Here is a 27,736-nt window from a genome sequence, read left to right on the forward strand (position 1 = left end):
TTTCAGCCTGTTAAAATCTAGTTTCCATCACTACCACTAAACTGAAACTGCTCTTTCTGAGTTCACCAGTGATTTCTTTATTGCTAAATCCGATGGCCTTTTCTCAATCCTCATCCTGGATTTCTGTAGCATTTGTTGTTGGTCATACCCTCCTTCCAGGTACTCTCTCCTTAGATTTTCTTGATATTGACCTCTTGTAGATCTCTTCCTACATTAGATTTTTCTGTCTCCTTTGCGGGATCATCACAGCTGTCCCCCAGGGCTCTGTCCTGGGCTCTCTTAGCTTCTCTCTCTACATACTCTTGGTGAACTCTTCAACTTTCTGGATTGACTCTTTTGTTTATGCAGATAACTCCCAAGTTTCCATATCCAGCCCTCTTCTTTCTCCTTCCTTAGCCTCAGTCCACTTATCAAACTGACTATTGAACATCTTCATTGATGTCAAACTCAAATAAGTCCCAAATAAGTTGTCTTTTCGCCTAAATCCACACCTCCATTAACTTTCTGACCTTTGTTGTGGGCACATTCTTTTGGTTCTCTTGAGTGAGTAAGTCTTTCTCCACTACTCATTCTCCTTTATCCCCCTATACCAGGGGTGGGGAACTTGTGGCCTTAAGGCCGGAAGTTCCCCATCCCTGCCTTATACCCAGATAAATGGCCCAGTCTTGCTGATTCTAGTCAGACAAAAATAATTAATTAAGGGTTTGCCTTGTGCTTGTCACTCTACTAAGTGCTCAAGATACAAAGAAAAACAATTTTTAAAACAAACAAACATGGTCCCGTCCTCAAGGAGCTCACATTTTAATGAGGGAGACAAAGTTGCAAGCAGCTATGTAAGATATGTGCAGTATAAGTGGGAGGTAATCTGAGATGGAAGATATGAGGTAGGGGGAGGTGGAAGGCATCTTGAAGAAGGTGGGTTTAAGCTCATTCTTGAAGGAAGTTGAAAGGTGGAGCTGAGGAGGAAGAGCATGGGAGACGGCTAATGAAAAGGTAGAGAATCAGGAGATTGAGAGGGACAGCAAGAAGTTCTATGTCATTGGATCACTGAGTATGTGGAGAGGAGTGAAGTATAAGAAGAATGGAAAGATAAAGGGGAGCCAAATTATGAAGGGCTATGAAGCCAAAAAAAATTTGTAATTGATATTAGAGATAAGGTAATATGGAACTAGATTTATTGACTGAGGGGGATGAGATATGGTCAGACCTGCACTTATTAGGAAGATCACTTTGGTTGCTGAATGGAGAAAATTGTGAGAGACTAACTAGCAAACTATTGCAATAGTCTAGGGTGAGATGATGAGATTGTCCACCAGGACTGTAGCAGGGTCAGAGGAGAGAAAGGGGTATGTGTGAGAGATGTTGGAAAGGTTGAACTGACAAAACTTGACAAAAGATTGTATGTGGGGCTGAAAGAGAATAAAGAGTTGAGGGAGGGCAGCTAGGTGGCGCAGTGGATAGAGCACCAGTCCTGAAGTTAGGAGGACCTGAGTTCAAATCCAGCCTCAGACCAAACACTTGACACTTACTAGCTGTATGACCCTGGGCAAGTCACTTAACCCCCATTGCCTTAAAAAAAAAAAAGAATAAAGAGTTGAGGATGGTACCCAGGTTTTGACCTTGACTGACTGGGAGGGTGGTAGTGCCCTTGACAATAATAGGAAAGATAGGAAGAGTAGAGGTATCAGGGGAAAGACGAAATAAATGAATTTAGTTTTGGACATCTTAAGTTTAAGGTGTCTATAGGACATCCAGTTCAGGAAGTCTAATAGGCAGTTACATGTGTGAACCTGGAGGACAAGAGAAGATAGAGCTAGGCAAGTAGTTGTCTTCACAGAGGTAGTAGCTGAAATGATGGGAACTGATAAGATCAAGTAAAATAGTATAAAAAGAGAAGGAAAAAGGCCTAGCCCAGAACCTTGGAGGATACCCATGATTCTGGATGTGACCTGGAAAAAATCTAGCACAAGAGAAAGACTGGTAGGCATAGAACCAAGAGAAATCAGTGTCAGAAAAGTCTAGAGAGAAGAGAAATACAGAGGAGGGTGGTCAACAGCACCAGAGGCTATAGACAAGTCAAGAACTGAGGAAAGAACATTAGATCTGGCAATTTAAAGATCATTGGTAACCTTGGAGAGAGCAATTTCAGTTGAATGCGAGATTAGAAGATGGGCTGAGAAGAATTAAAGAATGAGAGAAAAAGAAGTAAAGGCACTAATTGTAGAAGGATTTCTCATGGAATTTCTCGATTAAAGCAAGGAGAGACATAGCTCAGTAGTTATTGAGAATGGATGGATCAAGTGAGAATTTTTGCAGATGAGAGAGACATGGGCATGTTTGTAGGCAGCAGGGAAGCAGCCAGTAGATAGGAGGAATTGAAGGTAAGTGAAAGAGTGGGGATGAAAAGGGAGCAATTATTTGGAGGAGATGGGATGGCATGAAATCACTTTTGCAGGCAGATGGGGTGGCTTTGGCAAGGGGCTAACTCTTCTAATGAGACAAGGGTAAAGGGGGAGAAACATTTGAGTGTTGTAATATGAAAAAGAAGGACGACTCTCACTTTTCAGTGAAATAGGAGGCAAGGTTCTTGATTGAGACTTTGAGGGTACCTGCCCTTTGGCAGGTTTGAGTTATGGGACAGTAACTCAGTTAGGGAGGTGTAAAAGGATTACCATAGCTCAGAGAGGGCCCAGTTGAGATTATGTAATAGAAATTTGTAGTGGACCTAGTCAGCATTATTTCATAATTTTCTCTAATGTCAGTCTCCAGAACATAAGTAGGAATGGAGGCACAGGATAGTGGGACTAATCCAAGGCTGAAGTTTGACTGGAAAAGATCTTTGGTAGGAAGAAGGGGCAAGGAATTTCAAAGAGACAATGAAAGTAGAGTTGAAATTGTTTACCAAAGGTTCAGGAGAGGGAAGAGACTACAGCTGGTGTGGGGATGCTGGCCTGGGAAAAGGATTGAAGGATGCAGTATTGGGAGGATGAAGGACAGAATTTGGGGTTGCAAGGCAGAGGCAGAGGTGGATAATAGCAGATTATGATCACATAAAGGAATAAATTATGATCAGATAAAGGAGAAGGGAGTGATTGACAGTTCCAGGGTTGCAGAGAGATCAAGAAGGACAAGGATTGAGAAAAAAACAGGTTCGGCACTTTGAGAACTCATTGGTAGCTTTGAAGAGAGCAGTTTAGTTGAATGATGTGGTTGAAAATTAGACAGCAGAGGGTTTAGTAGAGAGTGAAAGGAGAGACAGTGGAGTCAGTGACTCCACTTCCTCAAAATCTTTTGCAGCTGTCCCCTTCTCTCTACTTATATCACAGCCACCCTAGTCTAGGCTCTCAACCCCTTATTTCTTTTGCCTCCTAATTGGTCTCCTTGTTTTAAGTCTTTCTCACTCTCTGTAATCTCAACTCAACAGAGTTACCAAATTCCTAAAGAACAGGTCTGATGTGTTCTCTGTTCAAAAAGCTTCAGCAGTTCCTTATATCCTTTAGTACAAAATAGAAACTCCTCCTTTTGTCGTTCAAAGCCTTTCATAATCTTGCTTCAGTCCGTATTTGTAGACTGATTACATATCACTTCCCTTAATAATGTCTACTATCCAATCATGCTAGCCAATTTACCATCCTCCTTTTATAGCACTCTTTCTCCTGCCTCCCTCCCCTTTCACAAACCCTTAGCCCCATCCATGGAACTATCCTTCCTCACCTCTACCACTTGAAATACCTCTCTCCCTTTGAGGCTTAGTTTAAGTGCCACCTTCTTCAAGAGGTTTTTCCTGATGTCTCCAGTTATTAGGACCCCAGTCCTTCAAGCTGCTGTGTGCTGATTTTCAGTATAGCCTTTGTTTGCTTATCTGTGAACATATTTTACTCTCTATTGGAATTTAAACTCCTCGAGAAAAGGAACTATCTCATTCCTCTAATTTTATCTCCCGTACTTTACAATGCTGTGCCTGGTACAAGGTGAGCTTATGATTCACTTATTGAACTCAGAACAATGAACAGAAGTTATAAAGAAGTAAGTTTTGGCTCAGTATAAGGAAACTTTCTAATAATGGAAGCTGTAAAAAAAATGCAATGTGCTGCCATATGAGGTATTAAAATCCAACTTACTGGAAGTGTTTAAACACAGGATGTATATTGTAAAAGGAGTTAATTTAGAATTTATTAAGTATGTACTATGTGCAGAACATTGGGGATACAGGGAAAAAAAATAAAACCTTGCCTTTAAGGACTGGCACTGGTTAAGAAAATAGACTTAGATGACTCTGATTCCTTGATCTTTTCATCAGATTGACACATCAGGAGCATTTACTGGTTTTTTGCAAGCCTGAATGGTTGACCAAGAAGTTAAATTATAATATGATACTTTTTATTTACCGTAGGATTTTAAAAAATTTGCCTCCTTTTAAAATAATGATTCACTTAATAAAATTTAGATTTGCTTACATGCATCTTCATAGGAATCAAAGGTCTGTTTTAATTGATCAGACACAAAATTTACAAATCTTGGCTCATAGTTTTATGGAACAAATGATATCAAGATGGTCCCTCTCTTTTAGGACTTCTTGATCTAGAGCAGCATTAACACAAATAGAATCAAAGAATTTGAGTTGGAAAAGACATCAGTGATCACTCAATTCAGCCCATATCTGAACAGGAATCTCTTCTATGGCATTCTCTGAGAAGTGCTTATTCAGACTCTGCTTGAAGACCTCTGCAAGAGGGAAGTTACTATTTTACAAGGCTATCCATTCCAGATTTAGATAGCTCTCATTGTTAGAAAATTTTTCCTCTCGTTAATCCTTGTTCTCTTTTCCTTACATTGAGCCTCACTGTATCTTCTATGTCTTGCTTCCCAATTCTTCACTCTTGAGCCAAGCCAAAAGAAAAAAATATAGTTCTTTTTATAACAGCCCTTTTCTCAACTTCTCTAGATTAAATATCACTAATCCTTTCAACTACAGCCCATGGTTTTAATTCATTTCATAATCCTGGTTGGTCTCCTTTGTCAATCCTGGTCTAGCTTGTCAGTGTCCTTCCTAAAATGTTATGTCTACAACTTAATGTAATACTTCAAATGCTGTCTAACTAGGACAGGATTTAGTGAATATATACCTTTGGATGTTATGCTTCCATTATTACAGCTAATAAGATTGATTGTATTGGCTTTTTTGATTGTCATATTACATCATTAACTATTCTACAGTATACCTATATGTGCTGTCTATAATTGTTATTTCAGAATTCCATTTTCATATAAGCATTGTGAGTGAAATGTATTTATTAAGCATCTGTTTGCATACAGGGATATGTTAGTATCAAATACTGTAGAGAATTGCTTGGGCTTGGTATTATTTCTCACCCTTCAAGGAGCTTACAGCCTAATGCAAATGCCTCAAAGGGATGAATAAAACATGGTCAATAGAATCAATAAATGAATGAATAATAAGGTATTTACATCAAATGTGGATAAAGAGTAAATCAGTGGTTGGTAAGGAAAGGAAGAATACATATTTTATAAGAAGTAATTATGGAATTTTCTCAAGGATGAACAAACAAAAAAGTATTTTTTTTTCTTGATCCATTGAAGTATATTTATATTTAGTCAAGAAGCTTAGGAGGTATATAATTACGATGAGATGGCTTGGTGGGATGGGGGTAGTGATGGAAGAACTAATTTATAAACAAAGTAACAAAAGTATAAAGAGTGAGTATAAAATATTACTAGTTTTTAAATAAACCTACTAGAATTTATGCATTGAAATACATGTTGCCTCCTTAAAAAGTGGTTACTTTGAGAAACTTATTCCAAGGATGTTGTCATTGCTCAAAACATTTATGAAACTTCTTTTTTTGCAAATATGTTTAGAATCTGTGGCATATTCTTTGGAATAACCTTAATGGTGGCAAATCTTTGTTTTTTGATACTGGCGCCTATGACTGGAAGTTCACAAAAGTCGTTTAGAACCAAGTGTTATGAATAAGAGGCTTCATCAGTCTGGGCTGTACCATTTTTGGTTAAAAAAAGAAAAAAAGAAAGAAAACTAATTAGGCCATATTTTTTTTCTTGGAAACTCTTCTTCATTCAAGACATGTCAGTACTCTTGCGCTGTATTAAGTGATTTTAGGCATTATGTTTCACTTAGCCAATTAAGTAAATGGAGCATCAGTCCATTTCGTTTCATAAAGCATTTAATAAAATGTCTGCTGTGTGCTAGACTCCTTTCAGGTGATAGAACAAAAGTGAATCAGTGCCTGCCTTCAAGGAAATCACATTCTACTGGTGCAAACATGCTTGCCAGAAAAATGATTTTCCAGAGGGGAAAACACCAGCACCTGGAAGAATGAGGATAGACCTCTAAGAGATGACATCAGCTGAGCTTTAGAGAAAGCTGGGGATTCTAGGAGACAAATCTGTGTGTGCAAAAGCATGGGGAAAAGAGATAAAATGTCAGTAAGAGAGCAAGTAGACTAGTTTGTCTGGAATGTAAAGTGTATGAACAGTAAGTGTGAAGGACAAACCATGCACACACAAAAAGGCTCAGAAGAGCAGCTAAGTGGTGCAGTGGATAGAGCAGTGGGCCTGGAGTCAGGAAGAATCTTCATGAGTTCAAATATGGCCTCATATACTCACTAGCTGTGTGACCCTGAGCAAGTCCCTTTAACCCTGTTTGCCTCAATTTCCTCATCTGTAAAATGAGCTGGAGAAGGAAATGGTAAACCACTCCAGTGTCTTTGACAACTCTAAAGCATTATGTAAATAGTGAATTATTATTATTTTAAAGTCTTACTAAAGCTGGATCTTCTGGGTGATAGCCTTTTGTGAAAAAGTACTTTGAAGAGTACAAATGTTACATTAAAGCACAGTGGTATTATTTTTTAATAAGGATTGGGGTTATCATTGCCATTGGGCAATGCTAAAGAATTGGGCTATAATCATTATAAAATGGTTCCAACGTATTTATACAACATATCATAACTTCCAAGTTAAAATTGAGTTATATTGCTGTTACTAATATCTGAAAAATAGGAAAATTTATTTGGTTGGTTAACCTTAGCCAAAGAAAGTAGCTTTTACTTAACCTGACCTGGTTATCCCATCCTTTTCATGACTTTATCTTCTAAAAACTGAATTTATGGTTAGTTTTATATATCTCTGTCCAGTGACTACAGATTTAAAATCCACCTTATTATTTGTACACTTCCCTCATTTGTTGCCTATATTTTATTTTATATAGCTAAGAGACAGTGGTAGAGACAGGGACCTGGACTTGTTATTTACTATAGAGGGAACCCGGGGTAAGGGAGCTTCCTTTAACAATATAGTTGGTACCATTTCTGCAATTTGTAGTCTTAGAGAGTTGCCTAGAGGCTAACTGACTTGTGCAGAGTTGTAGGATCGAGTAGCCGTTATGTATTGGAGGTGAAAATTGGATCCAAGTTTCCCTGGTTTGGAGGCTGGCTCTTTATTCCTTATGCCAGACTACTTCTCATTTTATAGTTAAAATCATTAATTGTGTCACTTAAAGAGTGGTGTGGTCTTGGTCTTTATTTAAACAGAAATCTCTCTCCCTGTTTTTTTCTTGGATGAGTTAGAATCACAGTGGTCATTCTAGAAAAATAGATTTCTATAGAAAAAATGTAAATTGTTTGAAAAAAGGAACCCTATCAGCACTACTAGGAAGAAGTAAACCATAAGAAAAAGGGCAGAAAGGAAATAAGTTTATAATGGCGAACAAGTACCATATTTAAACCTTCTTTACATATTTTTACTTAGGAAAACTGGTATTTCCATTAAACTTCTAGTGTAGGAAGAAATGGTATTTTATTGTGTAACTTTTACATCCTTAGGGAACACACCAACATGAAAAGTGAACTTAAGAAGAGTATCTATTATCTCATTTCTTGCCCATTTCTTTTTTTCTTTTTAAAATTTTATTAATTTATTTTGATTTATCAACAATCACTTCCATATGCTTTTGAGTTGAAAATTTTTCTCCCCCTTCCTCCCCCCCACCCTCCCCAAGACGGTGCACAACCTGATATAGGCTTTACATTTACATTCCTATTAAACATGTTTTCACATTAGTGAAGTTGTAAGGAAAAATTAAAACCAATAGGAGGAACCATCAGAAAGATGAAACAAAACTCAACAGAAGGTAAAAATAAGTGATAGTGATTCGACTTCCATAGTTCGTTCTTTGGATGTGTTCAGCATTTTCCATCCCGAGGCCTCTGGAGATGTCTTAGATCCTCATAATGCTGAGAAGGGTTCAGTTTAACAATATTAGTCATCGCATAACGTGGCTGTTATTGTGTACAAAGTCCTCTTGGTTCTGCTCACTCACTCACTCAGAACCATATAGTCTTTTCAGGTTTTTCTGAAGTCAGCCTGTTCATCATTTCTTATAGCACAATAGTATTCCATTACATTCATATACCACAACTTGCTCAGCCATTCCCCAATTGATAGGCATCCTCTCAATTTCCAATTCTTTGCCACCACAAAAAGAGCTGCTATGAATATTTTTATACATGTGGGTCCTTTTCCCATTTGTTTGCTATTGCTGGATCAAAGGGTATGCACATTTTTGTAGCCCTTTGGGTATAGCTCCAAATTCTTCTCCAAAATGGTTGGATCATTTCATAACTCCACCAACAATGTATTAGTGCCACATCTTCTCCAACTTATCATTCCCTGTTTTGTCATGTTGGCCAGTCTGATAGATGTGATGTGGTGGTTTTGATTTGCATTTCTCTAATCAGCAATGATTTAGAGCATTTTTTCATGTGACTATAGATAGCTTTAATTTCTTCATCTGAGAACTGTCTGTTCATATCCTTTGACCATTTATCAACTGGGGAATGTCTTGCCCATTTCTTAACAGAACTCAACCACTGTTGTTGCATTTAAGTCCAAACTAGATAATAATTTTCCTGATACCTTCAAGGTCATATCAATGCACCTGTTGTAGAAAAGACCCTTTTAAATTACTTACTGACCAAGGGACCACCCTTTGAGAACCACTTCTTCAACCTAGTCTTGACATTTAAACGTTGATCTTGAGAGAGATGGGGTGGAAAATAAAGAGGTGTTATACCTTTACCCCATGGAATCACATCTTAGAACATGAAAACTCACATGTATATCTTTACCATGATCTCTTATTTTGTTTCCTTATAAACAAATGAGAAGATGTTTTCTTAGTTCCCCTACTGGACTTGCTCTCAGCCAGATAGCCACAAGAATTTTTTCCATACTGAAATTTGGGGCACTTTTGTGTCTGACACTTATGGCTTTTGGCATTGTGCATCCTTCTCTTCCTGAAACTCTTTTCTCTGAATTTCTACTTTATTCAGAGTTCCTTCTGCTTCTTTCCCTTATTCCTTTTCCTTTTCTTACACCCTAACCTGAGGCATTCCCCAAGCCTTAGTTCCTGACCTTCTGATCTTCCTTTTCTATACATTTTCCCTTAGAGAATTTATTCATTCTCATAATTTCTGCTATCACCATGGGGTGTGTGAGTACTCAGGGAGGAATAGCACCTCTGGTATGATGGCTTGCTGAGCCCTTTTCAGGGCTGCTAATCCACCTTTGGTGCACTCAGCTCTCACCTTGGCTCCAAGAAGCTATGGCATTTGAGGTTGATAACATCCTGGTAAACCATCTCAGCAGATGGGCTAACCCAGGTTGAGGATAACTGATGGGAATGTCTCCCCTAAGCATATGAAGATTTCCCCAGCAGAATGGGCAGACGAGAACAGTTTGTTCCAATGGACATGAAGGTGGCTTAAGCAAGTACTGTGGAGAACTTCGAGCTTGGTCAGATATCAAAGACACTAAGGTCTTGCCATTGGACTTCGGTGACTTGGGAAGAGGGAGTGAGGCTGCCAACTTTGTGCTACTGTGCGTCATTTCAGTCCATTCTGTGTGTGAATCAGCACGTCATCTGTGATGTCATTGGTGCTCTTCTGAAACAAAGGACGAACAACAGCTGTCACCTTGATAGGGTCACTTCCACTTCTTGGTTTCCAGTACTGCTTTATGTGCCACTTGCTAGTATTGCTGCTTGGCTTATTGACATACATTTTGCTTCAGACTCAGAAGTCACTTTAGGATGACTGAACTCATCATCTTCCCAGCACAACTAGAGCCACTTCCAAAGTGTGCAGTCTTTGTGTCAGTGCTACTGCTTTCCTCCCTAAGATTCAGAGAAGCCTTAGAATTTTCTTGCCTCTTCGTTTTCTTCTCACACATTTCTGTGAATCATCAAGTTTTCCCTGAAAGCATCCATTGATTCCAATTCTTTTTTCCATTCTTAATTTCTGTCACCCTATTCCAAGCTATCACATCATATCTAAATTAGTGCAGTAGCCACGTGACTTCCCTAATTCCAATCTGTGACTTGTGCCATGATTAAATTAATCTAGTGAACTTCAAGTAAATAAAGTCTACCAATTCATGGTGGCACCTGCTCTGCAACTTCAGTCTTAGAGTAGCCTGGGGCACTGAGAAGTTAAGTGACTTTTCCAGTCCCTCAGCCAACAAATATGAGTTGTGGAACTTGAACTTGGGTCAGCTCTCTCTGTGATACTCAGGTCCACCTGATGAATCTTCTTTAACTTTTGTTATTGTTCAGTTGTGTCTTACTCTTTGTGACCCTGTGTACCATAGCACACCAGTACTACCCATGTCGTTTTCTTGGCAAGGATACTGGAATGGTTTGCTATTTCCTTCTTCAGTAGATCAAGGCAGATTTAACTTAAATGGCTTATCCAGGGTCACACGGCAAGTAAGTGTCTGAGGTTGGATTTGAATTCAGGTCTTCCTTACTCCAGACCCAGGATTCTATCCACTGAGCCACCTCGCTGCCTTCTTTAACTGCCACTTTCATTAGGCTCCTCTCAAAAACCTTTAGTGACTCTATCTTTCTTCCGTATTAAAATTAAAAGCCAACTATAATTTGACCCCATGTTATCTATTAAAATTTCTTCCACTTTCTAACACATACCCTCTTATCTGGTTTGTCATTAGATTATATTATTTAGAGCTGGAAGGTAACTTACAAGCTAATTATCCCCCCCCTCCCCCTTTTTTAAACTGGTGAAGAAACCATGGCTCTAGGAAGGGAGGTGGTTTGCCTAAGGCCACAGAGGTCATACTGTGTCAGGCCCTGGATTCTAATTTAGATCTTTTGACTCCAGTGATCATTCCCCACTTTTCCTCGTTTGCTGTCCTTCATTTGTATTCATTACCACCCTCACACTTAATCTTTACTCCTTTCTTCCCATTTCACTTAACTAAATCCCATCTATCCTTCAAGGCATTTTGTTCAAATTCCATAAATGTGGAATTTTACTTCTTACTTAATCTTTACTCCTTTCTTCCCATTTCACTTAACTAAATCCCATCTATCCTTCAAGGCATTTTGTTCAAATTCCATAAATGTGGAATTTTACTTCTTAGAAGGAAACTCTTTTGTGGAAAAAATGATGAAGGCTTGGGTTCAAATCCTTTCTCTGACACTTAATACTCTGTGACTCTAGGCAAATCATTCGACTTATCTGGACTGCAGTTACTTCACTTGTAAAGTGAGGGACTGAACTAGATCAGAGGTATAAGATACATGACCTTCCAAAGCAGATGTGGCCAGAACCAGATTAAAATGTAATTGGGAAATATTTAACAAAATAAATAAAAATACAATAGAATATGGATAATGGTAATAGGTGGTTTTCTAAGTCAGTATGTGACCTGGGATCCTATAGTGGCCCCTCTATTTCTATTTCAGTTTGACACTTCTGGACTAGGTGACCTCTAGGCCTTTCTAGCTCCAGTTCTTTGATCCTGTGGTTAGACCATGCTGTCTTTCTCTTGAGTTACAGAGAAATTCAGGTTCTCTCCAGCCAATAATTATTATCCGTAATTCCAGTCTGCATTAAAGTACAGTAAAATCTTCATTGGGAATGCTTTAGGGATGGAGTATTCCTATTAGGGCATCTGGGTAGTGCAGTGAATAGAATGCTGGGCCTGGAGTCAAGAAGACTCATCTTTCGGATTTCAAATCTGACCTAAGATGCTAGCTGTGTGACCCTGGGTGAGTCACTTAACCCTGTTTGCCTTGGTTTCCTCATCAGTAAAATGAGCTGGAGAAGAAAATGGCAAACCACTCCAGTATCTCTGCCAAGAAAACCCCAAAATGGGGTCACAAAAAATCAGACACAGCTAAAAAGACACAATAACAACAACAACAGAATTCTTATTAGGGTCTGCCCTATAAAATGTACTCACTTAACTGCTTCCACCCCACAATCACAGGCTGAGCAAACCTTGGATTTGGCTTTTGTCAGAAAACTGATTAGTGGTTTCTTAGCTGGGACAGGAGGTTGCCTCAGTGTGTCTGCTGTTCAGGCTGTTTGCTAAAATACTAATGTCACTACTTTCCTCTGATCCCTGTAGATTTTTCCATGTACATTTTTTAAAGCCACCTTTTTGGCTTTGTAACTTATCACCTTGTCTTCTAATATATTTCCTTTTTATTCTCCTTTCTATCTGTGTGTTTTGGGGCTTCTGGCTTTTGTCTGTTTTTGAGTCCTTTCCTTGTTCTGACCTCTGATTTTCTGCAGACCATCCTTGCATTTGACAAACCCAAGAACAGATGAAGTAGACCTACAGCACACCCCAGGCATAAAAGTAGGGATGAAAGCATAACCACATCCTAGGTTAAATTTAGACTCAGCCAGGCTACATACACTTGACATGATTCTTGAAACACACATTAGCAGGATTTTGGTAGTTTTATAGAGAGAGGTGTCAAAAACATTGCCTTTGGGTTATATGGGGCTGAACCAGATTAAAATGTAATTGGGAAATATTTAACAAAATAAATTAAAATACAGTAAAACATAGATAATATTATATTTTAGAATTAAGTCAGTATGTACCCACAGCACTAGTAATGATTCAGGATTGGGCCCCGGTGCAGTTTACTATCAGGTAATCTAATAACAGCAGCATATAAGTGCAACTTAATTGGGCCTGGTTTTAGCACCAAGGAAAGGCCCTTTTGTGAGTTTTCTTAGCTAAATGAAGACTTGTCTCCTGGACATTTCAGAGCTACCCAGTTTTAACTGTATCTCTGGGGAGAACTTTAGGGGGCCTTAACTAATTAGCGGGGCTGTGGCTATTGAATATGCAAGATCCTTCTTGTCTACCCAGGAGCTTTTGGCCCTTCAGAGGAAGAGCAGATTTCTGGGCAGATCGGGGTTCTTTCAAAAGGTACCCACGGACTCCCATGTACTAGGTAGTGGTGCTTCTGAGGAGACCATTTATTTTGCATTGGAGTCCTTGTTCTTAGTAACGCAGTTGAACACAGAGGTAACTAATAGGTGTGGTAGAGGAGATGCTAATATTATGAGCCCTAACTGGTCATCTGACTCCACACTCTAATTCTACCTTCATTACCAACTTACAGGAGCTTCTGATGTTTACAAGCTTTATTTTCCTCAGCCTTGATCCTGAGCACTGTCCCCACAAATCCCAAATAATTTTAGTTTCTTACATTCATTAAAAATGTCTAGAATTCAATCCCAAACTTTGGAAATACTTACATTCAGGTAAATTTTGGACTTTTAAAAATGGAGTGATATTTATTGCCAATGTTTTATCTATATAGTATTATAGATTTTGTGTAAATAAGGTACATATTTTGGAACTACCATCTTTTGATACATCTGCAAAGGGATGTTGACTCATAATAAATGCTTCTATTACAGCTTTCATCCTTCTCTGCTGATCTTCTGCTATACCACGCTGTTACCTAATGTAGATGCACAGTCGGCTCATAAAATTGTATAATGCATGGTCTGCAATAGTCACCACTTTAAGCACTAATGGACTTAGGCCAAAAATGTGGCCAGTATAAGTAAATGAATCACCTATTCACAGTTTCCCTTGGCCACACTCCCAACAAGCCCGGTCTCATCTTTCTGCTGCCTAACCTGAGGCACATCCACAAACAATGTTTCCTTACTGAATGGGTGATTTATGGGAGGTAACTTGCCATTTCTTTAATGATTTCTTGAGATGACAAACTTGAAGAAGAACAAGAAGTGAAACTAATGGCCAGGACTAAAAGTGGAGGGTGTGCGCTGAGAGATGCAACAGGCAGATTCTTCAGTAATTTTTCTGGACCAAGTATTCTGTTCCCCAGAAATTTCCCCAGGAATAAAACTGAACTTAAGGATTTTTTTTTTGTCAGGACTCTTTTGGAGGACTCGGAACAAGAGCCTCAGTGGTCAACTTAAAAGCACAGAATTTTATAACTAGAAGGGAGGGGACCTTAGCTGTCATCCAGTTTTACTTTTATTTTACAGATGGGGAAAGTGAAGCCAAGAAAGTTGAAGTGATTTGCTTAGGGTCAGTCTTATTGAATCAGTCATTACCTCCCAGAGCCTAGTTTGAAACAAGGTACTTTCTGCTTCCTTAAAGCAGAAAGTACCCACTTCTTGAATAGGGGAAGTGGAGTAAGCTGGTGCCCCCTTAAAGACGTTGGTCTTCAGAAGGGGGATAACCCATGAAAGAAATAGAGGTGAAGGAGCTATTTCTAGTTTGTGTCTCTCTGCATTTTTGTTACACACACACATACTCATACTCACACTCACACTCACACTCATACACTCACACACACTCCTTTCTTTACCACCAAAGTTTTCTTTTTCCTGAAGAAGCTGTCCCTCCCCTCATATGTAAAACGCATCCAGCAAATTCTCAAAATGGATCTCCTACTAATGCTAATGAGTTGTTTTTGTTAATACAAACCGCAGATGTTGAACTACTTTGTGGTCAGAGTTGAAGTCCAGTGTTTGGGCTACTGCACCAAGAAGTGAATATAAGTCATCCTGTTTTATGCTTCACTTGATGTTAATAATTAAAGCATCACTGAAAAAAGTTATGGTTGCATTTTTTTAAGGAATCTTGTATCATATCAACAAATCTAGCAAACGTGTGCTGAATATGTGCAAGAACTGTATTAGGCTAAGGGATACAGTGGCAAAACACAGAACTCACTATGTACCAGGCACTATGCTAAGCATTTTACAATTATGATCTCAATAAAAACATGTCATGAGGTTATCTAGTTCTGATATGATAGGTATTATAAATGAGCTATAGTGATTAAGATAGAAAGGAAGAGATTGAGTAATGACCAGTAGGGGTGGGGAGGAGAAGAGGTGTACAGAAATGACAGAAGTTCAATTTGGCACCAACTATATGCAAAACACAGTTATGTCCATTAAGGATAAAAATACAAAAATGAAACAGGTTCTGTCTTTAGGGAGCCTACATTTTGGTAGTATGATATAGCATACGTACCAATAAGGAAACACAAGTTTATTCGAGGACGGGGAGAAGTCTAACAGGTGTTTTTGGTGGTAGGGCAGGAATCAGAGAAAGCATCATAGAGGCAGAAGGTGGCACCTCATCTGCACCTTAAAGAAAGCTGAGGATTCTGAGAGGAACCTGTAAATGTATAATCCTATGAACAGGATAGAATAAAGAAAAGGTTCCAATCCAAGGGCCTGGAAATATGCTACAGGTGCCTAAGGCATGGGGGATACTTAAGGTAAAACAAGGAATTGTTGGAATGACCAGTAGGATTCTTGGGAGATAGGACACCTGGTCTATTTGTTTAATCCCCCAGAGTCCTGGTTTTCTCCTCTATAAAGCACTACCTACCACCCAGTATTGTGAGGAAAATGCTTTATTAATTCAAGCTGTTATATTTAACTCATATTAGTAACAGGAGATCAGTAGCCCTCTTCAGGATTAGAGACATAATTCTCAAAATCATAGAGTTGTTCTAGAACTGCAAAGGGATTTCAGAAGCCATCTGTGGATCCAACCTATACTCAGTTTACAGAGGAAGAACTGAGGCCTAGGGAGATTAAGTGGCTTGGCCAAGTCACAAAAGGAATGAGTATCAGAGAGAAAATAGGAAGCCAGGTATCCTGACCCCAGAACCAGTGCTCTTTCCACTATCTCCCCTAAACTGTAGGATCCTAGTATTTAGAGCAGGAAATGACCAGTTCTGAATAGAGATAACCATCTCATTATGCCACTGAAGAAACTGAAGCCCAAAGAGTTTTAAAGCTCATTTCCCAAAGTAATACAGGTAGTAAGCAGAAAGATTTGAACCCACATTTACTCTAAATCCATTGTTCTTTCCCTGTACCATGTATGTCTGAAGGGTCCATTGAGGTGATAGAGCTATTCTTTGGGTAGCTATGGGACAGTAACTTCTGGATTGGTTTCTTGAACCCTTTCAGATCTTTAGGGGCTCCTTGATCTAACAGAGCAAGGCCCTATTCAGAAGAAGAAAGTAAGTCTCCTAGAGTCATTTTCTACTTATTGTGGTTTTGGGGGAGAGAACTGCTTACTTACAACTTACCAATTGGTGGCAAAGTCCCACTTACCAGAAGTCACCTTGGAGGTGGGATATGACTAGAGAAAGTAGGAGGCTCTTTAGGAATTCGTTTGGGGCTCATAGAACAAAACTCTTCAATGAAGGCAGAGGAAACTGTCCAGCTGAGAAACTCAGAAGCAGGTGATTGAGGATTTACAGTATGAATTAGCAGGTAGTATTGCAAGGGTCAGGTAGGGCTCTCGTATTCTCTTCCTTAGAATGATTGATAAGCTCTGGTGCCTCAGTAGGACTAGGAAGAGGAGAGAGAATAGATTATTGATTCTGTGGAATACCTACTTCCTTTTTTGCTTCTTTGATGAGGGCTTAGAAATCATCCAATTTTTGCTATCTCAGTTATACAAGAATTCCAGGGTATAACTGTAGTGGACTAATGTCCTTTTCAACATAGAGTTTTAAAATCAGACATTTATTTGCAGGGGGTGGAGAATCACTAAAATTTTTTGAACTAGGTATCTTTGAGTGGTGTTTATAGTATATCATATAAACAGATGTGTTATTAATGTGATTAAAAAGTGAAAAATAATTCAGATTGTTTTGTGTTTTAGGTCTCCGAGTAACTGTGTTGCTGACATCCTTTCTTATGGTTTCGGGAACAGGTCTAAGGTGCATACCTGTATCATCAGACTTAGTGATTAAAAAAAGGTAAATTCTGTAGTTTAACTTTTAAAATTTCATTTTTTTTTAACCTTTGTTACTAGTCAGATTCCAATATGTATACATTTTTTTCTTTATGAGAGTGTCTATCAGTAGAGGGCCCTGTTGTATGTAGTAGCACTTAATTTCTTCTCCACTTTTATCAGGGTTTATTATTTTAGTGTTTGAAAATAGCAAACTGTTCAGTTTGTTGTTTTAAAAACATGTGCCAATTTTGGGAAATTCGGAGTTTAAATTTTTGTATCTTAAAAAGAAGAACTAAAACTGGTTTGGATTTTAGTGAAGAACTAGAGATGTCTTTCCAAAGCAGTATAAATTAGGTATGGTAACATTATTTTGTCTGATATATTGCTAATTCTGAGACTATCCCTATTCAGATATAAGTATAGAAATGTATTCTTTAAAAGTACAAACGAATATACATGTTTTCTGCTCTTTTGTATTATCTGTGGCGCTGAGTTAACTGTGGCATGCTGGCTAGGAAGGAGATTAAAAGAAATTAGAGACAGCATTGCTAGGAACAGATAAGTAAGTTAAAAGGATGAGAGAGAATAAGTTAGTGATAGGAGGAATAGAATATATTCAACTCAGATGTAAAAGGTATCATAAAAAAACACTTTTAAATAAAGACCTCATTTTATGGTTTGGAGCTTCCATACAATTCACACTGCAGCCTTCTCTCAGACAAGCACATACACATTCATCTAATGGGCTGTAATTGGAGCAGCGATTTTTGTTCATTGTTGATTTTAAGTGTGCTGGCAGATCTGTTGAGGTGAACCATTGGAAGTATTTCTTTTTAGAGCCCAAATTCTTAACCTAGGGTCCTTGAACTTGTTTTTAAAAAATATTTTGATAGCTGTATTTCAATGTAATTGGCTTCCTTTGTGATCCCACCCACTTGATTTTATGCATTTAAAAACATTCTAAGGAGTGCATGGGGCAGCTATTGGTATATAAATATTGGGATCTTTATTGGGATTCATGGAACATAAAGGGCAGGTAGGTGGCGCAGTGGGCAGTTATTTAACTTAATGCTGTTTGCCTCAATTTCCTCATCCATAAAGTAAACTGGAGAAGGAAATGATGAATCACTCCAGTATCTTTGCCAAGAAAACCCCAAATGGAGTCACACACAACTGAAGCAACCCAACAACAAAGAGTACATAGGCTTCGTGTGTCTTTCAAGGACATCCTTGGCACATGTAAGAAAGGTCAAGAACTCCTTTTCTACAGTAATTTTCACTTAGGATTCTTTCATATATGGTTCTGTCTTGAACCTTGCTTGGAGGGTGAGCTAGAACTAGCAGATAACCCAGAGCATTCAATAGTAGATCTTTAAGAGATTTCCAAGGATCCAAATCTTAGGGAAACAGAAACATACAATAGGGACCCTGCAGTCACTTTATGGTATAAGACTATCCAACTGACCCTGAGAAATTTAGAAGAGGTAAACTTATCTATTTTTAGATTTACCAGTCTAAAGACCAGGTATAAAAGCCTTCACTGTATATTAGACTACCACTGAAGTATCAATCCACTCTCTTGGCTCTTTGGCAAACTCTACTTGGAGCTTTCTGAGGTTTTCACTCTTTTCCTTGATAGTAATAGCTGGTGTTTATATAGTACTTTAAGGTTTGCAAAGCACTTGAATTTTTTAATAAAAAAAATTTAACAAGCGTTTATTAAGCATCTAATGTATGCCAGGCACTTTATAAATATTATCTCATTTGAACCTCACAACAGCCCTGTGAGATTGGTGCAATTATTAATCCCCATTTTATAGATGAGGAAAATCGAGGCCTAGATTAAGTGGCTTGCTCAGGGCCCCAAAGCTAGTAAGTGTCTGAGGCATATTTAAAGTATGATCTTCCTGACTCCAAGTCCAAGGCTTTATCTGCTGCAGGTTACCTCATTTGATCCCCCTGTGAGGTAGATGGTACTATTATCTCCATATTACAAATGAGGAAACTGCACAAGATTACACAGCTAGTATGACTAAGCTGGGACTCAAATGCAGGTCCTCTGACTCCCAAGCCCAGTCTACCTTCAACTACATAAATATAAAGATCCCCTTCCTCAAACTATTGAGGTGGACAGGCATTCTCTTCTTGAACTATTCAGTTGTCCCAGACTTCATTCTTTCAGGTTGATACCTAAAAGGTCACAGAGAATTTAATAAATTATTTTGACCTCTCCATATGAATACCATAAGCAGATGAAAGGAGATGGAAATAATTTAATGGACAGGCCACTTCTCTTCTTATACATTGAGACCATAAGTAACATAAAGGATCTCGAGCTGTTGAAGGATAAGAATCATCCTTCTCTGCTGAGTGCTGAATGTTGTAATATGTACCCGTAGATGATGCCATGATGCCCTGAAGGTGAGCTTAGCAGGGGAGTCTGCAATGTACTTCTGAGCCACAGCTGGTGCCGTGCCATTGTGTGGTCTGGCTTTACGAGAGGGAACAGCACAAAATGAGGGCTGGGCCTGCTTACTGCAGAGTTCTGAAGGGACATTTGTAGGAACTCCTAACTCTAAATTATATTAACCTGATATAAAGAGGGCTAGCTGTGTGATCAGTGAACCAGTAGCTCAGTTTAGTGAATTAATGATCACAGAATCATTTCCTTTGTTATCGAATCAGTCCAGCCCACAGCCAAATCGACTTTTGGTATTATTTATATTTAATTTTTTTACTCCTGATTGTTGATTGATGGCCCCCATTAAAATTAGTGGTGAATCACCATGGAGTTTTCTGTGATATGTATTATCTCTAGTTGGTAAGCATTGGTTCTGTAGTTAAAGAACTGAAGCTCTTCGTTTGTCCTTTTAGAACCAAAGTGTCACTAGAGTGGCCCGATTATTTGTTTCTTTATTTATATCCACAGTGCCTGGAACGTAGGTGTTTAATAAATGATTCATTGATTGCCCCAGTGTACCTGAGGAGAAATGGAAATTGAAATCATATTAATGTGTCCCAGTTTCTAAAAAATTAAAGAAAAAATAAAAGAATAAGTGTCTGAAAAACAGCCTCCTGGGAGAATCCATGGGACATCCATCAGTTGTGACAGATGCTCTTCTAGCCTAACAGTTGATAAACTATATTTTTTCCCCAAAATCCAGCAGCCTAGTTCTAGTAACTCTTGAGGTCCCCTGGAGTCATAACTTCTGTTTGGGCCACTCTGATTTTTTTAATAGTATTTTTTTTCCCCCTAATTACATATTAAGAAAATTTTTAACATTTTTACAAGAGTTTGAGTTCCAAATTTTTCTCCCTCCCTCCCTCCCCTCCCCTTTTCTGAAAATGGTGGGTGCTTTGTTATAGTTTATACATATGCTATCATGTAAAACATATTTTGATATTCATCACAGTTGTGGAATAAGAAACAGATCAAAAATAAAACCATGAGAAAAAATAAAGTGAAAAAAATATGCTGTGATCTGCATTCTGAGTCTATCAGTTCTTTTATCTGGATATGGATGACATTTTCCTTTGTGAGTCCTTTGACTTGTCTTGGATCATTGGACCACTCTAATTTTCAAGGAACCTGCCACTAGGGTAATGTTTTTGGTACCTGTTAATTCTCTTTCCAAGGCTTTGCCTCAGGGTTCTCATTTCTTTTCCATTTCTTTTCTCTGTCTTATTCATTTTATTTATAATATTTATTAAACTTTTGTTTAATTTCTTCTAAGAATTGTATTTGATCTTGTGGCCAGGCTGTTTGTTTGTTTGTTTTTGAGGCTTTGTTTATAGGTATTTTGAAGTTATTCTCTTTAAGGTGTGTGTTTTAGGCCTCCCCGACATCATCCTTGCTCTTTCTCTCTTTTATTTTACTCATTCTTCCAACTTTACTTCCTGTATTGGAACTTTGTGTTAGGACTAGGCTCTGCACATGACTTTTGGGCCCCTGTATGGTCACGGTCTGTTTGTCTAGGGTATTGCTGCTATGAGTACTATGTTTTGCAAGGATCTTAGCGGTGGCCTAAGCCAGGCAGCTGAAATCTTTGCGCAGGCCTCATATGCAGTCGTATAGAGGGCGCTGTCTGATCGCTCTCTTGGACTTTCAGGCTCCAGACCCCATTTTGTATCTAGGCAGCCAGCTGCCCATGGGTGGTTCTGCAGTAAACAGCAGTTGGCCTTAGTGCCTGTGATCTAGTTGAAGGACTCAGCATTTTCAAAGCAACTATGCTTCTGGACTAGCCTTGTTGTGGGCCTTGGGCTTAGTTCCAGTCAGACTGGGCAGCCCCAGGCTGCTGGCCAAGCCCTGTTTAGGGCCTTGGTCCTCTGGTCTGGGGTTGCTGGGAGCTGGACTGTACTACTTCTTCCTATTTCACCATATTGGCTCTGGGTTTCATAACTGTTAATATGCTTAAAGCCCACTTCAGGGTAAAAGATTCTAAATTATTTCCAAGTTCATTTTAATTTACATATTTCCCTTTAAAAAGAATGAATTAATGTCTCTCCTCACCTCCCAGTAATTACAACAAGAGAAGAGAGCTTAGAGTAAGAATGACATGCAGATCCTATTATTTTCCATAGTATAGGAATGCTGTCTTTTTTTGTGGCAAAATTGAGAAATTTGTTCGTTCAAGAGCTAAACCCTTTTCAGTTAAATACGTAAAGCTTAGATTCCCCAAAGTACTTCAGGCTAATCCTAGAATATAAATCCTTTAAACTGTGGAGAATTACTTTAAAAACATTATCCTCGATCATCACACAATGATATCTTATATTTTCCTAGAGAAATTTTTTTAAAATTTAATTTGTCTTTTCTTTTTTTATACGTCAGTCATCTGTTATACCTCCTACCCCAACAGAACTCACCCGTTAAAAGTCTCAGACATTTACTAGGTATGTGACCCTGGGCAAGTCACTTAACAACTTTGTTTGCCTCAGCTTCCTCAACTGTAAAATGGGGATAACAGTAGCACCTACCTTGCAGGGTTGCTGTGAGGATCAAATGAGATATTATTAAAGTGCTTAGCACAGTACCTGGCACATAGTAAGTGCTATATACTTATTCCTTTATCTATCCTTCCCCCCTTCAAACCAAGAAAAACAGTTAAGCAAAAAATGGCCTTGTCCAACAGAATATTCATTATTCTGTTGCTGTAGTCTTCTGTGATGAAGAGGAAAGCATGTGTCTTCCAGAACCAAGACTGATAATTATATTTTACCTGAATTCATCTAGCCTTTTTGAATTTTCCCCCCTTATATTATCATAATCATTGTGTTCTTTTGCTTCTTCTTTCTCTCTTCATCAGTTCATACACATATACATCTTTTCCATGCTTCTTTGAATTTCTTATCTTTATCATTTCTTTTGGCACAGTAATATTCCAATATCTTCATATGCAAGACCTCAACTGTTTCCAGTTTCTTGAACCATAAGAACTGTTTCTGTGAATGTTTTGATACATATAGAACCTTTGCTTCTGCCTTCAACTTCCTTAGGATATATAAACCTGATTGTGAGATCACTGGGTCAAAGGACATGTATAGTTTAGTGACTTTTCTCACATAATCTAAAATTGTTTTCTGTAATGGTTCAACTAAGTCATAGCTCCACCAATAATGTATTAGTGTGAGTGTCTTCCTATTACCCTACAACATTGATTATTTCTGTCTTTTAACATATTTGCCCGTTTGCAGGGTATGAAATGAAACTTTAAGGCTTTTAAAATTTGCATTTTTCTTATTAGTGGTTTAGGACATTTCCTCGCCCATATCATTATTGACTGTTTTGGTTTCTTTTCTCTCATTCTTTTTTTTTTAATCTGTTCATATCCTCTTATCATATATTCTTGAGGGGATGGAAGCTCACCTTGAATTTCATAGCTTCATTTATATGGTCTTCTTAGGAAAAAAGGGGGTGAGTTCCAAATGAATATTTCTAAGTTCTGATGAGATAGGAGATAAGGAGGAAAATTGGGAAGATGCACTCATCAAATGCTAGGAGCATAGATATAAATGTGGAGAAAAAGCATAATTTGCTCTCTAAATTTGGGGAATACATAGGGAGTTTTTTTTTACTTTTTACTTTTCTTGTGCTTGCCTGTATGTGGTTCTTTCTGAGATAGCGACTTTTCATTAGCTACTCTTATCTTTATAATGTCTTATAGTTATCATAACACTACAGTAGTGGTTTTACCACTGTCAATGATAAGCACTTCATTATCACTGATTGATAAGAACATGCTCCACATATACTCAAACTCAGTTCCTTGAGGTCAGACACTGTCTCTTTTTGTTATTTGTATCCTTAGACAGTGCCCTGGCAAATAATAAGCACTTAATAAATGCCCTTTCATTTATTTATTTACTGAAAAGGAATATTTTTTCAAACAAACCTATTTGACTAGGCAAAGCTTACTTCTTATTTCAGAGATGCCATCTGGTGCCTCTTGATTGAGGGATACCTAAACAAATTTTGGTACTTGAATGTAGTGGAATATTATGATGCTGTAAGAAATGACAAATATGATGAATACAGAGAAGTGTAGAAAGACTTATATGATATCATACCAAATGATGTGAATAGAGCCAAAAATATTTATATATATACACACACAGAGACACACATTAACTACAGTAAAAGAATTGAAACAAAATGCTTCAAGAGTATATTGGAATTTAAAAGATGGGTTTTTGTGTTGAGGCACAACTTGGGATCATTAAAGACATGACACAGTGTCCCAAATGCAACTCAGAATGATTTTTTCCACTAATTCAGGTCTGTTCATCTGCAATATCTGTCCAGATATATGTACTGATGTACTGCTTCAATAGACTGGCTGTCTAGCTATATATATCCTAGCCTGGACATAGTTTTTCATTTAGTTTTTTCAGTGTGAATTGATAGACCAGTCGCTTCAGTAATCGTAAATCTCCCTTAGGAGTTCTGGTGGTGGTCTAGATTTGATGCACTCACTATAATTTCATGAGTAAGTAGGAGCAGCGGAAGGACCTCACTATAGGGATTCCCTCTTCCATTGGACTTTAAAGGAAAATTCTCTATGATGATGATGAATGCCTTCATTGTACATGTATCTTCCTATTTAATGCCTCAGTTGGTATAATAATCAGAGGGTCATTGAATAGTTTTCTGTGGTTCATTTATCAAGGAATTCTGTATGCTTTTAAAGTATGCATGATATTCCTTGTTGGGGGAGAGGCTTTAAAACTTCATACTGAGTTTAAGTGCTTTTTATAATCAATAAACAATAAATCATATGGAATCTTGTATTCTCTGCACCTTGTATTCTCTGCAGTTGTGTGGCTATAAAGATGTGGTCTGCTGTAAAAAATTGTTTGCCTCTTCACTTTTCATTTTTCATTAAGGATACCCTCTGTGTATATATCTTTCTCATTAAGACTTTGTAAAAATAAGAATGGCATACAAATTGGTAGTTATTGATATCTTCTCAGTCATCCATGGTTTTTCCCATTTTGGGTGTATTTTCCTTTGCCTCAATTAACTTATCAGACAGTTTCTTCAGCACTTTCAAGCTTTTATAACTGCCAGCACATATTTCCAATGTTTGTACTTGAATACAACTAACTTTGTCTTCCTGACTTTGTCTTAAGTGACATTTCTGCTTCCCCCTATAGCACACTGGGGACTGAGGTTTAAATGTGGTAGTTCTACTAACATTAATGATTGAAATTGATCACTACAGAAAAAATGGATAAATCTGTTCTTTGTTCCACTTATTTGTTATCCTACTTTTTTTTTAATCAACAGGTACTTTTGGGATGAAATGGCATTTTGATCCCATGTGAAACTTTCTTCATCCTTGCTTTTGCCAACACTATTCTTGGCTGTTTTTTGAGGTGAAATTTTTAGTAATCTTCTATTCCCACTGTCCTGTTGCATTAATGTTTCTCAGCTTAGCGTGGAAATCAAATGTTTGCCATCTACAGTGGGCCTTGTTTTGGTCACTCCTTTACATTCCTGAAACTTTTGCAGAAATGTTGATATTTAAAATAAGTGTCCTCTGCTTTTTCCATTTTCCAATTTTTGGGCTTTGATTTATTTATTTTTTCTTTTTTTTTAGGCAGTTGGGGTTAAGTGACTTGCCCAGGGTCACACAGGCTAGTAAGTGTCAAGTGTTGGATCTGAGGCCGGATTTGAACTCAGGTTCTCCTGACTTCAGGGCCAGTGCTCTATCCACTGCTCCACCTAGCTGCCCCTGGCTTTGATTTATTTGAATAGGTCACATCAAAGCTATTTTAATGATATACAGTGTCTTCTCATCTTCATCCTTTCTTTTAATTTGATGTTGATTTTGACCTTTGCTGTATTTGTGGTCTGACCCCACACAGACAGATACTTTCTTATAACACTCCCACGTCATTAGCCAGTCTTTTGTTTAATCTCTATTAAAGTATCTATTAAAGAGTATTTGGTGCTCATCATATCCAGTATTTTCTGACTTTTCTTGAAGAAAGTAGTCAACATTTGATAGCATGAGACTTCTAATAGTCTACAAGCCTTTGGCCTCTTTCATTTCTTAAACCTGAACTATATTGTTTAACATGTGTATTGCCATCTTCCCTGTGCCTCCTTCATATTGAATCCACTGAGTATATAGGCTTACTTACTTGAGTATTTTATCAAATTTTTCCTAGAATTTCTCTACCTCTTCATTCTCTACTAATGTTTAGATATAACCTGCATTTTTGGTGATCTTTTTGCTTGTGGTCATTTGCACTGCAAGACAAAATGACAAAGTGTCCCACTTGAAATGGTATTTCTTGTCTTTGGGCATAAAAATCCACTGTATTCATGATTCTTGTGTGAGGCAGAATTATTGATGGAATAAAGTAGATGCAGGAAGGTCCACTTACTTGGCCATAGACTACCTGGCAGTTCTTCCTAAAAGGAGAAATTAGAAGCAAGCTTGGGCCACTATGTAAGGGTTTGGATCACCAGAAGAGAAGAATTAGCAGCTGGACCACAGCTTCTGAAATGATCAGAAGAGGGCTACTGTCAGGAAATTGCAAAGACCACAAATTACGTAGCTTTGTATTGTTGTTTGAACCAGTGAGGCACTGCTTTAATACAATGTCTCTATTTCCTTCATAATCTTTCTGCTCCTTTAAGCTACTTAAATAACCCCTTCTTATTTTGGACTAAAGAAAGTAAAAATGTCACAGTTTTTCTCAAAAGAAGACAATCCCATCATACAGTTTAATTTTGGTTCTTTTTAGAATCAAAATTCTAGCAACAAGTCAAATTCTACAGGCCACTAGGTAGTGCAGTGAATAGGGCTGGACCTGGAATTAGGAACACATACTAGCTTCATGACCCTGGGCAAGTAACTTGACTTTCTTTCTGCCTCAATTTCCTCAACTGTAAATAACACCTACTTCAAAGGGTGTTGTGAGGGTCAAATGAGCTAATGTTTGTAAAGCCCAATGTTGGGCACATACTAGGTGCCCAATAAATGGTTATTCTCCTTTTGATATAAAGTTGGTGAAAGGTAAGAGGGTAGGTCAAAGCGCTACCAGCACACCTTAGTCCTCAGAGATAAGCATTTAGAAACACCATGTTGCAGTGGTAACACTGCTATACTTAGTATCAGGAAGGACCAGGATTCAAATGCTGTCTCAGATACTTAACTAGTTGTGTGAACATAGGCAAGTCACTTAAACTCTGTGAGACTCAATTTTCTCATTTGTAAAACCAGGTAACAATATCTGTAGCTCAAGTTAAATGTAAAGAGTTTCACAAACCTCAAAATGCTATATAAATGTCAGGTTTTTTTAATGGACTTTGACTAAATTGTTTCACCTCAAAAGAAAACAAAAAATAACCTTTTCATTTGGGATGAGGATGCCAGCATACAGAATATTGATTAAAATATCTAACGTCTTCATTTGCTAAAAGTCTACTTTCTCATAAATACTAAGTAAAATAAAATAGATAACAGAGTATTTCAGTATTTCAGTGGATCCATGTTCTTGTCTATTTGTTCATATCCTCTAGTGTTTTAAATTGTAATCCAATCTTACTTATCTTGTAAGACATCTATCTACCCATTGTACTGGAGACCATGCTCTGTGGCTTTGTAATACTAAAGAGATTAATAGTATGTCTTTTGTTGCTGGTATATGCCAACCTATCTCTTTTTCTAATCATACATTTACTGTATGTGATACCATTTCTTATATGGTAAAATCTTGGTAAAACTATTAATAATCATCATGCATCTCTATTACCCTTTGGGTCACTCACGGTGTTTTCTTCTTTCATGAGTTCCACAGTGATTTGTCTCCCTGTATTAGAATGTGAACTACTGGAGGTCAATGACTCTTTTATTTTTGTATATCCCTGGTACTTAGCACAGTGCTTTCTTTACATATAATAAGCACCTAATAAATGCTTTCTAAAAATTCATACATTCATTTATATAGCATAACCAGAAGAATATTCATGTAAAAAGGTCACCTTTTTTTTTTCAGGTTGCTGCTTGTGATAATGCAGGGAAAATACAGAGCAATTTCCCAAATGCAGCTTAGCCCACTCTCTTCCTCCTTTTTAATTCTGTACCAGTATAGTAGAAATGAATTT

At 37.8% G+C, this 27,736-nt stretch overlaps 1 protein-coding gene across 1 annotated transcript in view; it reads left to right on the forward strand.

Annotated features, from left to right (window-relative positions):
- Window positions 1-27,736, forward strand: part of SLC49A4 (solute carrier family 49 member 4) — a 122,634-nt gene that overhangs the window by 6,636 nt on the left and 88,262 nt on the right. The window contains exon 2 of the mRNA XM_020985954.2: window positions 17,044-17,140. Coding sequence (XP_020841613.1) covers window positions 17,044-17,140 — 97 coding nt within the window. The remainder of the gene's footprint in view (window positions 1-17,043; window positions 17,141-27,736) is intronic.

Source organism: Phascolarctos cinereus, unplaced genomic scaffold (genome assembly GCF_003287225.1).
Source record: "Phascolarctos cinereus isolate Bilbo 61053 unplaced genomic scaffold, phaCin_HiC Scaffold_726;HRSCAF=1367, whole genome shotgun sequence".
In the NCBI taxonomy this organism is placed as follows: Eukaryota; Metazoa; Chordata; class Mammalia; order Diprotodontia; family Phascolarctidae; genus Phascolarctos; species Phascolarctos cinereus.